We start from the raw sequence: 13,420 nt of genomic DNA, 5'->3' as shown, positions 1-13,420 counted from the left end.
CTCTCTGTTTGTGTCTCTCCTTCTGGGGAAGTCAGCCTGGAGATGACTTAAAATAAAATGAGGTGTCTGGCCACAAATTTAAGGTAGCCATTTTGATGGCTGCTGTTGGTTAAGTATTATGGTTATTACCATTATTACACACCCCTACAAACAAGTTACCAGTGTGTTTGAAATTGGTCTCTCTCTCCTCCCCCTCCCCCAAACTATAAAAGTTTAATGCAAGAAATTCAGGAGAGTATATAGAGAAATCATCACCCCTATCCAGGATAACCACAATTATTATTGGGGCATGGAATTGTGTATGTCTCAAAGAAAAAGTAGGATTTATACTCGACAAGCCTTTTTTTTTTTTTTTTTAGCTTTTTTCTTTTTTTCTTAAACAACTAAGTGGAAGTATAAATCACATGCCATAAAATTCACTGCTTTTCACGATGTGATTCAATGATTTTTAGTAAATTTACAGAGTTGTGAAGCCGTCCCCCACCATCCAATTTTAGTACATTTCTGCTGTGTGGCTGACTTCTCACACTTAGGATATTGTGACCATTTTTCCATGTCGACTCAGACCTCAACGGCTTCATGCTATTCCCTTGTGTCAGTGTATCATATTGCTATCTGAAGTGCATGGGTTCTTCTTCATTTCAATTAAGTTTTTTTTTTTAACTATTACAGTCTTGTCCAGACATAGATGAGAATTTCTCTTGAATATTTTTATAAACTAAATTCCTCCAAGTGGATTTTTTTTTAAGGGTGTGGGGGTCAAAGAGGCAATCCATGGGAAATTGTGATTTATATTACCAAATTGCCCTCCAGGAAGGTGGTGTGAATTTATCCTCCCACCAGCAAGTGTGTATGACAGGTCTTATTTCTTCATACCCTTGATAACACTGAGTTGTCAGTCTTTTTATTTTTTGTCAATCTGATGGGAGAAAAATGATATATCTGTTTTTTTTTAATGTGCAAAAAAAAAAAAAAAATCACCCAGAGGACCAGTATCTTTCATACTTTTATTGGCTTTTTGTGTGTGTGTGTGTGTGTGTGTGTGTGTGTGTGTGTGTGTGTTTCTTCTTTGGGGAATTGCCTTTTTTTCCCCCTCCTTTTGAAATGGTAGTCTTCTTTTTACAACCCCTTTTACTTATAAGAGCTCTTCCTTCCTCAAGGTTACTAGTAGTTTTTCATACATGCTGCAGTAAGTTTTAAAATTATTTTTCCTGGGCCACGTTATGTCACACCTGGTTGAACACATATATTAAAATGTGCAAGGACCCAGGTTCGAGCCCCCAGTCCCTACATGCAGGGGGAAAGCTTTGTGAGTGGTGAAGCAGTGCTGTAGGTGTCTCTCTGTCTCTCTCCCTCACTCGTCTCCCTCCCTCTTGATTTCTGGCTGTCTCTATTCAACAAACAAAGAAAACACCAATAAATAAATACAATTATTTTCCCTTTTAACTCTTTGTATTTAGAAACTAAAAACTACTAATAGATCTGTAAATAATATATTTTTAAAAATTATTTCTGCACACAATGTAAAGCTTTTCCAGCACCCAGCAAAAATTCTGTCTCCCTTTAACAAACATTTGCAAAGCCCCTACTGTGAGCTGGGAATTGGCAAAGCAGCAGGGATTAAGTATTAGTGAAGACACTGTGATCCTTCCCTCGTGAAATTTTCATTCCAGTGCTTCATTCCTTGTCTTTCAGCTGTCTTCACACTTTTTCTTGCTCAAGAGCTTGCTTTCCAAACTACAGTTCTGGGAATCTGAAATAACTTGCAAGTCTAAATAAACAGGTGATCAAATGTATGTATCTGTTATTAAGATTAAAGATCCTTCACTCAAGATGTTGGTGGGCATCTATATGTTAAGTGCACTTGGTTGTTTTAGAACTAGAAAGCAAAGTGGTCCTGCTAAGTGACCTAGTTTTAGAAAAGGATATATTATTATGTTGCTAACTTAGTTTTTGTGTGCGTTTATCAGTCTGTATGTCTATGATTATATGAAGACAGAAATCAAGAGAGAAGGGTGAGATAGAGAAGGAGAGAGAAAGAAAGACATCTTTAGCACTGTTTCACCTCTCATGAAGCTCCCCCCCTGCAGGTGGCAAGCAGGGACTTGAACCTGGGTCCTTCTGCATGTGTACGCTCAACCTGGTGTGTCATCGCCTGGCCCTTATTTATTTATTTTTTTATTATTTATTTTCCCTTTTATTGTCCTTGTTTTTTATTGTTGTTGTATTTATTGTTGTTGTTATTGATGTTGTCATTGTTGGATAGGACAGAGAGAAATGGAGAGAAGAGGGAAAGACAGAGGGGGAGAGAAAGACAGACACCTACAGATCAGCTTCACCGCCTGTGAAGCGACTCCTCTTGCACTTTGCACCAAGTGAGTTTAACCCGCTGCGCTACTGCCCGACTGGCCCTTTATTTTTTTATATTATTATTGTTTTAATGAGAGAGATAATGATGCAGAGAAAAAGACCAGAGCACTGCCCAGTTTTGGTTTATGGTGGTGCTGGAGGTTGAACCTGAGACCTTGGAGTCTTGGGAATGAAAGTCTTTTGCATAACCATTAGGCTGACTTTCCAGCCCTGTTTATCGGTCTTTCTAAAGTGAAAATAAAATCAGCTTTTTACTCACCCATAGCTGAGCAACTGAAGTGGATTTCAGCTTATCTCTAATTTCTTATTAAATAGATTACAGGGAAATGTTTCCCGAAAGAGAACATGAGGGAAATATAAAATCTTTAAGGCCTCTTTTCGTTAAAGACTGCAACACCATTTTATCTTGCCTCACAGATTTAACACATACATGAGTTCATGTGCACCTGCACAGCCTCAGCCTCATTTCTTTCCTTTTCATAGATTGTTTGGTAGCAAAAACAAGATTAAACTTGAAGAAGAAAACTCCCCCGTGGTCAGGGAATGCTACATCATGGCACCTCACCTGGTCTGAGACAGAGATGTTGCCATCTTAGCCCAGAGTCCCCCAACACACTTCCCTTCGTCTCTCCGCTTGCCAGTGATTCTGTAGGGACAACCCCCCCCCCACTCTCCCCCCCCACACACACACCTCCACAGCCACATAGGATGCTATCCGGAAGAAGTAAAACAACTTCTTAGTTTGAAAAAGGAAAAAAAGCAATTCAGACACCCTATGCTACAAGTGTAAAGTCACTCATCAGAATTATCGAGCCAGGGAAGCCAACTTTTAAGAACAGTGAGGAGGGGGATCAAGAGGAGACCCTTAGAAATGTGAGAAATTTCCAACATAGTAAGGTAGGTTGGGAGAGGGAGAAGGAGAGAGGGAGGAGAGAGAGACTGTCTACCAAGGATGCTAGGGAGGAAGAGGCAAATGAAAAGTAAACGACTTCTGTCCCCATGGGCAAAGACTTCATGATATACTACAATTAATAAAATGTCTCGGGATTGGGGTTTGCTCTTTATCTTCAGTAAACGGTTCCATGTAACCCAATTGTTGGTTCCCAATCTAATTTGGGCGCAGGAGATCATATCCTGTTTTATAGAAATGTGCTTTGCCTGGCTGCAACATCTATTGGAGACAGCGGTGGCCACTGGGATTATTCTATTTCATACTCAAGGTTATTGCTTTTGTAGATGAATGGGTCCAACTAGCCAGGCTATTGTACAAGTTGAATTCCCGTGCACCATGTGCGGGGCGGGAGGGAGTTAGCAGGGGAGGGCATTTGGTTAGCAGCTGTGGCTGTTGCTTGCTAAGAAGGTATGAACAAATCACCCCAGTGATGAGCTGAGCCCGGGGTGGTCTCATTAAAACCAACACCACTTGGATTCAACTTCACAGAACTTGGAAAGCAGGGGCGTTGAGGGCTCATCTAGTTCAGACATCCACACATTGCCAGTGAGGCCTGCAAGACATCCTTCACTTCTGCCCCCACTTGCAAATCAGGCACGCCACACACATCCCCACACGCAAACCCTCACATTCATTCCTGTTCTCTAGACATTCATTCTGTTCTCTAGACACTTCAAATTTTATTTGGTTGCCTGGGGTGGGTCAGACGGGAGAGGGGAGAGAGGAGTGTGTGGAAGGGCCAGTTCAGTAGGGGTGACTGTGAGCATACTCCATGATGACCCGCAGAGCCAGCCAGGTCTCCTGGGCTGTGTGGACAATCTGGGAAGCCGGCAGCAGGAAGCCGTAGCGCCCAGTATCCCGGAGCTCGAAGGTGAAGGAATACTTGATGCCCTGATTGTAGGTCCAGTCAACGGTGTTTCCACTGGCCTGGTCTGGGGACAGGAACAAAAATGGGAGCCCAAAAGTCAGCGGGCTTGGGAAACATCTGCATCGACCAGGCTAATGGTCCAAAGGCCAGAGCTATGCAATGTCTTTGGAAGTTAGCATCTGCCCTGTGTGAGCTGTTAATCAAGCAACCTGGCTTCTCCTCAAGATGCTTCTGCTGCCAAGGGGTCTCTAGCCCAGGAGATCCCAAGGGACAGGATAGCAATGCGTCTCGCTTCACTAGGGAATGTAAGTAATGCCTCCAGTTGCAAAAGCTCCTGTAAGAATTGCCTTTGTCCAGCAGATGTTTAGGTCAGATTTCTAAATATACTGAAGTTGCCCACTTGGGTAAGCAGCTTTGTCCCTGGGCAGGTTGGCAGGGAAGAGTGCAAGCTGGGGTGAATGGAAGCAAAAGCTCCTCAGCCATCTTTTCAGAGAAAACAGTCCAGGTTTGCACTGGGCTCTGTGTGTGCACATGTGCACATCTCTATGTGAGTGCATGTGTGTGAATGGGGTGACGACTTGCACGTGGAGGGGTGTGTGTGTGTTTGTGTGTGTGTGTGCATCAGAGAAAGAGAGGGAGGGAGAAGGAGATAGAGATAGAGAGAGAGGTGCATATCAGAATATAACTTGGCGGGAGTCGGGTGGTAGCGCAGTGGGTTAAGCGAACATGGCACAAAGCACAAGAACTGGTGTAAGGATCCTGGTTTGAGCCCCCAGCTCCCCACCTGTATGGGAGCCGCTTCACAGGTGGTGAAGCAGGTCTGCAGGTGTCTATCTTTTTTTTAAATTTTTTTTATATTTACTTAATTTATTTATTCCCTTTTGTTGCCCTTGTTGTTTTATTGTTGTAGTTATTATTGTTGTTGTCATTGTTGGATAGGACAGAGAGAAATGGACAGAGGAGGGGAAGACAGAGAGGAGGAGAGAAAGATAGACACCTGCAGATCTGCTTCACCGCCTGTGAAGCGACTCCCCTGCAGGTGGGGAGCCGGGGTTTGAACCGGGATCCTTATGCCGGTCCTTGTGCTTTGCGCCACCTGCGCTTAACCCGCTGCGCTACAGCCCGACTCCCTGCAGGTGTCTATCTTTCTCTCCCCCTCTCTGTCTTCCCCTCCTCTCTCGATTTTTCTCTCTGTCCTATCCAATAAAGATGACATCAATAACGACAACATTAGTAACTACAACAACAGTAGAAAACATGGGCAACAAAAGGGAAAATAAATAAATTAAAAAAAAAAAAGAATATAACGACACTGAATGAAGGAAAACACCTTTTTGATCAGGGCCGAAGTTCTTTCTGAAAAAGACCTAGAGTCCCCAAGCAAGGCCAGCCCTGGGTGAAAAAGAGTGACCCGCATCCCCTCCAAAACCTAAGTGTCCCAGACAGGAAGCACAAGAGAGGCCCCCATTTATTTTGTACTTTTTTCCAGGGCATGGCTTCACACTGGCTTATGGTGGTGCTAGGGATTGAACCTGGGACTTCAGAGCATCAGGCATAAGAGTCTCTTGCAGAACCATTATGCTATTTCCCCTGCCCAAGAAGTCCCCATTTGTCCCCTTCTTTTGTTCCTTCTCTAGAGGCTCATAGAGTCTACTGCCACCCTGTCCTCTGCTACAATCTCCTGCTTTCACTACTGCCACTGCACAGCCCCCTTGCTATCTCTTACGGTATCCACCCCAATACCAGGCAGACTTCAACAGAAGGCTTTTGCTCTCTACAAAGTGCTGGCGCCTGGAAGGCTTGTTTCCAGATAGGCTCAGCCAATTTCCTCCAGCACTTGTCCCAATTTCACCCTCCCCATGAGGACTCCCTTTAAGCCCTTCCACCCCCTCAGTGTTTCTAGGTCCCCTCACCTTGTCGAGCTTTTTTCTCTCTCCCTGACATCTATCACCTAATGTGCTGTAATTTTCTTCATTGGACTGCATTGCCAGGCTCCCTGGCTCCACATCAGCTTCTTGCTCTTTGCTTACTTCCAACATAGCCAAGCACAAGAGCAAGGCCTGGTGCACAGCAGCTGCTCAATTAGCATGCATGGACTTAATTCCATCTTGAGGTACCGCTGGTGCTCCTCCCATACATGCAATGCAGAGACCAGAGAGATTCTCTAGCTGAAGGGCATTAGAGGGAGACTTTGGTTTCATATAGACACTACCAAGGATAGAACCCAGGGCTTTGTGTAGGCAAGACCTGCACTGTGCTGCTGAACCACCTCAGTGGCGTAATCTTTCCTATTTTTGTGAAAGGGGCGGGGGGAGAAAACCAACAAAGCTTGGTTTCACAATCCACGGAGCTCCACTGCTCTCTGTCCTCGCTGCATTCATGTGCCAGAGGTTGAACTCAGGGCCTCATACATGGATTTAATTTATTTATTTATTTGCCACCAGGGTTATCATTGGAGCTCAATGCCTGCATAAGAATGCACCACTTCTGGTGGCCATTTTCCCCTTTTTTTTTCTCTCCTTTTATTTGATAGGATAGAGAGAAATTGAGAGGGGATGGGGAGACAGAGAAGAAGAGAGAGAAAGATAAGTGCAGAACTGCTTCACCACTCGAGAAGCTTCTCAGCAGGTGACAAGTGGGGACTTGAACCCAGGTCCGTGTGAGCGTGATGCTCAGCTGGGTACCACTACCACCTGACACCCAGGACTGTTCTGTTTTTGTTTTTGTTTTTTAAAGTTGGATGTCTTAGCAAGTGCTCTTCAAAGGCCAGGAGAACTCTCCTCCATTCATGCATACACAGAACACGACTTAACCCCAAGGGTCTCAGCGGAGCAGACATGTTTGTGCAGAAAGACTGAGGAAGGTACAGCTTACACTGGGAGAAGGCACTCTTACCACACCCACAACTGTCAGGCCTTATGGGAACTGTCGTGTCCCCCCCACCTCAGATCTGGACACCCTCAGCTACCTCCTCCAAGAAGGACACTCCTTGGGACAGAAATTGCCAGCTGAGCTTCCTCCCAGGGCCACCCACAGCCACATGCACAAACTTACAGATTGTTGTGTAGATGCTGCCATACAAGTAATCGGTCCCATAAAGAGAGGACAGAGCTTCCACAGCAGACCTGGCCAGCTGATCCTGGAGGACATAGCAAGCAAGGTCACTATCATGGCCAGGCACACAAGCTGCCAGCAGCAGGACCAAGGTATTTCCAGGAGCCTGGCCCGGGAACCTGGACAGGCACTGTGCAGATGCCAGCTCCCAGCACTGGCACTTTCCTGCTACAGTGCCTACATTGGGTTCAAAGTCAAAGTCTAGCCCTGCTGGGCCAGTGAAATAACTTGCTTGGATAGTACACTGCTTAGTCATGTGTACAAGCCAGATATGAGACCAACTCCCACTGCACTGAAGGAAGCTTCGATGCTGTGATCTCTCTCTCTCTCTCTCTCTCCCCTCCCTGTGTCTTTCCTTTAAAAAAAAGTTGGGGGGGAACAGTGGCATAACCATTTGAGCGTACACTCTACCATGTGCAAAGACTGGGGTTCAAGCCCCCGGTCCCCACATGCAGGAGAAGAAGTTTCACAAGTGGTGAAGTAATGCTGCAGGTGTCTCTCTTTCTCTTTCCCTCTCTGTATCCCTCTTCTGAATCAATTTCTCTCTGTCTCTATCTAAAATAAATAAGTAAACTAAAACAAAAAAATGTTTACGTTTAGCTCTACCCCTTGCTCAGCCCCTCTGTGTCTCAGTTTCCCTGACAGTGAGGCTGGTCCTCTCTGCTGGTCTCCCTAGTGGTCTGTGGGAGAAAAGGAGGCTAGATATTGTGTCTGCCCTCATACCTTGGGCTGGTCTAGCCAGTGAAGACCCAGGCCTGCAGATGGCAAGTAGTGGGGATGGAGGGCATAGGGGCAGCACCTACCAACTCTACAGCATCAGGGGCTGGGGTTTTTGTGTAGCCGTAAGGATAGAGCAGGAGCTGGGAGTAGCTGTGGATGGAGATGAAGGCCTTGATGTTCCCATGGCCAGTCACAAAGTCCACAATAGACTTGACCTCTGATTCCGAATTGGCAAACTTGCCATGGTATGTCTCCGTGCAGGGGTTGCTGCTGGCTCCGGGCTCTGCAGGAGAAGGGGTAAGTAGTTCTCAACCCAGAGCCCTATGGCTGCCAACTTAGATCTGAGTGGGGGGTAGGAGAGGTCACCCCAACCCCAGATCAAGGAAATAGCTGAGGCCTTTTATAAGAGGTTTGAGGTGGGGGAGGGGGCTGCCTATGTCCCCCCCCCCCTTTGGGTAAAGCTGATGGACATGTCTTGAGAGCTAAGAAAGGCTCCTCCATTGAAAGGGTCTCAGCAGGGCTGAGATCCCGCCAGAAACCCTGATGAGTTTCAGAACTGGGCGGAACTTTCTCTTTAAATATCACTGACTGGGGAGACAGAAAAACAGTTCTGCAAAAGTCTCTCATGCCCGAGGCTCTGAAGTCCCAAGTTCATCCCCAGCACCATGACAAGCCAGAGCTGAGCAGTACTCTGGTATCTCTCTATCTATCTTACTAAAGTGAATAAATGAAACATTTAAAAGAGAGAAACCAAGTCTCAGAACTCCACCTTCCTGGCTGAGAGACCAGCTGGCATCCCATAGCCCTCCCCTCCAGGCTGGGGCAGGAAAAAGGAGTGGGAGTTGGGGTGGGCAACAGAATAAAGGAAGGCTCTGGGTATCCCATCCCAACCCCCCAGGTCACTCTGGGCCTTACGCCCAAAGGCAGCATCCCAGTTCCGGTTGGGGTCTGCCCCAACACAGGCAGAGCCAGCTGTGATGGATCGAGTCTTGCGCCACAAGCGGTTCTGAGGAAGGGGAAAAAATAATAAAATATGCAAATAGATGCCACCAATCATCGCACTCTTGAAATCTTAAAATTTTGTAAACCACTGTTAAATCACTAATGAGAACATTAAAATTATAATAAAAGGAGGCCCAGGCAGTGGCACACTAGTTGAGTGCATGCGTGAACATGCGCAAGGACCTGGGTTCACGTCCCCAGACACCTGCAGGGAAGAAGCTTCATAAGTGGTGAAGCAGTGATATGGGTCTCTCTTGCTCTCTCTCTCTCTATCTCCACCCCCTCTCAATTTCTCTGTGCTATCAAATAGATAAATTAGATATAAAAAATTGTAAAAGTAGTGAGCAATGATCTATCTCAGAGACCCAGGATTTTTCAATGATAAAAGTAAAATTTCATTTAGAAAATTTAAAATAATAACAAAGCACTCCCAAGTACCCAGAATATAAAAAACCCTGGTCTAGATGGACAGTTTTGCTCACCCCTTTCCAGCTTAGGTTGTGTGTCAGGCTCAGAGTCCAGAGGCTGCCCCACTCCCCCCACGAGGAGTCAATGGCAGGCCCTTACCTTGCTGTGGGTGAAGGCAAAGCCATCGGGGTTGGTGACGATCTCTAAGAAGATGTCCATTTCGTTGAGAATGCCAGTGAAGGTCTGGTCCTGGCTATAGTCTTGTGTGATCTGGGGAGTCAGGGGACAGCATGGAGTCACTGCTTCCAGAGGAGTGGAGGAGGCTAGGCTTTCCATGGACCTTGCCCCTCCCCCCAACATACATCCCGTCCCCCTCACCTCTGAGGCCTTACCTTCTTTGCAAACCAGATGCCACTGGCTTGGGTGATCCACTCCCGGGAATGGATTCCCGTGTCAATCCAGATGGCTGGGCGTTTGTTTCCCCCAGTGCTGAACTGGACAGATGAGAAGGGCAGAGAGACAGTCAGGCTAGGGCCTTGCTCACCTGCCTGGCCAGTTCAGAGGCCACCTGTTCTCTGACAGCTCAGACTGAGGTCCGTTTGTGGGGGCAGCACTTAAATGTGCCATGGGGACTGGGATCTGAATAGGGATCCCCGAAACAGGCCCTCTGCCCATGTCAGAGGCAAATAAGCCTCAGCCAGATTTCCAGGCCTTCTCTGTGAACCGTCACAAAAGACAGAAAGACATAGAGAAAGAAAGAAGGAAAAAAAGAAAGAGGGGAAGGAAGGAAGAAGGAAAGAAAGGGGGAAGAGAGAAAGGAAGAAATAGAGAAAGGAAGGAAGGAGGAAAGAAAGGAAGGAAGAAAGGGGGAAAGAAAGAGAGGAGGGGCCAGGCAGTGGCACACCTGGTTAAGTGCACACATCACAATGTGCAAGGACCCAGGTTCAAGCCCCTGCTGCTCGCCTGCAGGTGGAAAGCTTCATGAGTGGTGAAGCAGAACTGCAGGTGTCTCTGTCTCTCTCCCTCTCTATCCCCCCCTCCCCTCTCAATTTCTCTCTGTCTCTATCCAATAATAAACAAATAAAACTAAAAAAAGAAGAAGAAAGAGGAAGCCTTAGGAAGGGAGAAAGGAAGGAAGGAAGGAAGAGAAAGAAAGAAAGAAAGAGAAAGAAAGGCAGGAAGGAAGGAGGGAAGGAAGGAAGGAAAGAGAGAAGGAAAGGAAAGGCTGGGCATGAACTTGAGTCATGACAAAGTGGGTGAGCTTTCCAGGTGAGCTATCAAGTGTGTCCCACTAATGAAACATGTTTTCTGTGCTCCCCTCTCCAGAATACATCCTACAATGTGCCACTTGGCCAGAAACACTAGGATCACCTCAAAATGTGAATGGTGGGTGTGCCTGTGTACAGCCCTCCTGAGACCCCCCTCAGGGCAGCTCAGACGCCCAGTCACGTGCAGGCCAAGGGAGCTGAGGTGACCAGGGCCCATGTCCAGATGCTGGGCTCACACTTGGGGTGTACCACCCTCTCGCCTGCTACCTTCAGCACATAGATGGGGCGCCCTTCGTAGGTCTTGCCGATCTCCTGCTTGGTGACGAGCTGTGGGTTCTCAGCCACCAGCATGTCCATGAAGTCGTAGATCTGAAAAGGGGTGGGAAGGGCAGGTAAGCTCCATGCTCTGTGGGCTCCTGGACACCACCCTGGAAAGTTCCATCAGCCAATCTGCCCCCAGCCCGGCAGCAAGGTGGAGCCAGGCCTCTGCGAGACAAAGCAGGTGCCCCTGACATTCTCCGGTGGCTTCCTGCTGCCAGCAGATGGGAAGCAGAGAGCTGGGAGTCAGAGGCACCCTCACCTCCTCCAGGGTGTGATAGGTGGCATAGTTAAAGTCATCAGTGGAGCGGGCCCGGGCCTGGAAGGCAAACATCTGCTCCTGCTCCTCGTCCAGGATTGACTGGACATCCTCGATCATGGTGGTGTAGCTGATGTCGTGGGCTTCCAGGAAGACTTTCACAGCCTGGAGGCTGGCCAGGGGCACTCGGACATCGATGGGGGAGCCAGGCCGGGCTGGACCCCGCCAGAAGTCGAGCTGGAGAGGGCAGGAAAATACAGTTACCTCAGGCCACGGGGGTAGGAAAGAGGGGGTGGGGGGAGAGAGACCAGCCTGGGACGATGGGGCCAGTGGACACAGAGGTGGAAGAGGGACCCTTGGGAAGTGGTTGAGTCTGGTGGGGTCAGGAAAATGGCCCTGAAAGCAGAATGGAGGGGCTCAGAGACAACAAGAGAGATAGAAGTCTCAGAAGAGGGGGATCTTCCTTGGGCTCAGTTGCTCAAAGGCAAGAAGATTCAGGAACTTATAGGGGGTCTAAGTCACTCCTTCATAGTCCCATGGCTGCATTCTTGGGGGCTGGCATAAGAGAGCCTAGTCCCTGGCTATTCTTCCCCCCCAGCCCCAAGGCATGGTGGGGGTCCTGGGGTGAGGCCAGATGAGCCAGAAGGTATCCTGGGGGGTCTTAGGGAGGACATCCTGCTTCCTCTGACCTGCAGGTGCTCCAGTTCCTCCAGCTCCTTCACCTTCTGTACCTGGGCTTCATTGATCGTAGATAGGCGGAGCACCTGGTGCCTGGCCAGAGCAGGAGGGGAAACTGAGGGAAATGCAGAAGCCCCCGTCCTGCCTACACATGTTCCCCAAATGTGGGAGGAGAGGTAGTAGGTGGCTCAGATCCCCATACACCCATCTCTAGGTTGGGCCTTAGTTCTCCAAACTGAACAGGGGGGAAGTATAAGGGAGGTTAAGGAAGGTGATCTGGGCTCCTTGGAACTTTCTGGAACAGTTGCTGACCCCCAAGCTAGTTTAGACTTTTACTTCTCAATCCAGAGGTAGCCAGACCTATTGCCTCCTTCCCTGCTGAAAATTCTTCCTCCAGGTTCAGCTGTCCCCAGGGCTAAAGCCACTGTCCTGAGATATCCTACCCTCCTCAGTCCTTGTCCCAGTCAGCTGGCCTCACAGGGTGCTGCCAATCTGGCCCCCTCTGACCGGTCTCCCCTAGGTCTGTCTAGCTGTCTCTTGCAGATCCTTGGCAGGGGCCTGACTTCTCCCTGTCTCCCTCTGAGCAGCCCCTGCAGCCCCCCCGCCCCCCACACCCTTACCCCACAAAGCTCTCTCTGCCAAAGACGGCCCCTAGCAGGGCACTCAGAATCAGCAGTGCCCTCATGCTGCCGATGCTCGGGAAGGTCAGCTGAGGCTGAAAGAAGGTGTCTCCGACCTTTTAAACCCTCCTCGAACAGAAAGGTCTCTTGGCTGGGCCCCGGTGTGTGTGTGTGTGTCGGGGGCGGGGGGTGTTCTACCCTTGCACCTGGACCCTGTCCCACGGGTGGGGATGGCTGGGAGCTCTGAGTTCTGGAAACTTCCTCTCCTTCCCAGATAAAGTGGCAGGGAATAGGGCAGCTGGGAGATAAGATAGGCTACAACCCCTAGGCCAGGAGGGGGGTTTGAAAGTCCACTAGAGTTTGGGGAGCTCATATTGGGACCCTGTTTGCCCATGACCTAGTAATCCCAGGATTCTATAGACAGGTGGCAATCCTGTTTGTTAATGGGGTCATGAGTGGAGAAGGAGCAAGGACTCTGGGCTATCACCCCAGCTGGAACTTTCTTCAATGTGTCCCCTCTCCCATGTCTCCAACCATCACCTCTTTGCACCTGCCAGAGAGCAAGCTGGAAGCCCCACCTGTGTGCAGACCCCCCACTTGTTGGCTCTTCACACCCCCTAACTTGGTCCAAGGCCTCTCCTGCTCTGTGCAGGGTCCCCCCTGGCCCTTCAGGGTTCAGCCTCTAGAATGGCACCTCCCAGTCCCACTCCACCACGACCTTCTCTGTGACCTTGGAGTCAAGGCTCAGCAAGCAAGAGTGTTGGCTAGAGTTCAGTTCTCGCCAGCATTTCCCTCTACCCTCCACTGTAGAACTCTAGAACCAAGATGTTCTGGGGTGGTGTC

General features: G+C 48.6%; 1 protein-coding gene across 1 annotated transcript; it reads right to left on the bottom strand.

Annotated features, from left to right (window-relative positions):
* Window positions 1–3,993: 3,993 nt before the first annotated feature.
* On the bottom strand, window positions 3,994–12,645 carry CPA1 (carboxypeptidase A1). Its single transcript, XM_007524204.2, has 10 exons — window positions 12,578–12,645; window positions 11,969–12,050; window positions 11,283–11,516; window positions 10,970–11,071; window positions 9,827–9,928; window positions 9,594–9,704; window positions 8,940–9,030; window positions 8,108–8,307; window positions 7,245–7,329; window positions 3,994–4,254 (listed from the first exon to the last, which is right to left on the bottom strand). Exons 1-10 carry the CDS (start codon window positions 12,640–12,642, stop codon window positions 4,067–4,069), a joined length of 1,260 nt encoding a protein of 419 aa, XP_007524266.1. The 5' UTR covers window positions 12,643–12,645; the 3' UTR covers window positions 3,994–4,066.
* Window positions 12,646–13,420: the final 775 nt, after the last annotated feature.

The sequence above is a fragment of the Erinaceus europaeus genome, chromosome 8 (assembly GCF_950295315.1).
Source record: "Erinaceus europaeus chromosome 8, mEriEur2.1, whole genome shotgun sequence".
NCBI lineage: Eukaryota > Metazoa > Chordata > Mammalia > Eulipotyphla > Erinaceidae > Erinaceus > Erinaceus europaeus.
This window is presented reverse-complemented; position numbering and strand designations above follow the sequence as displayed.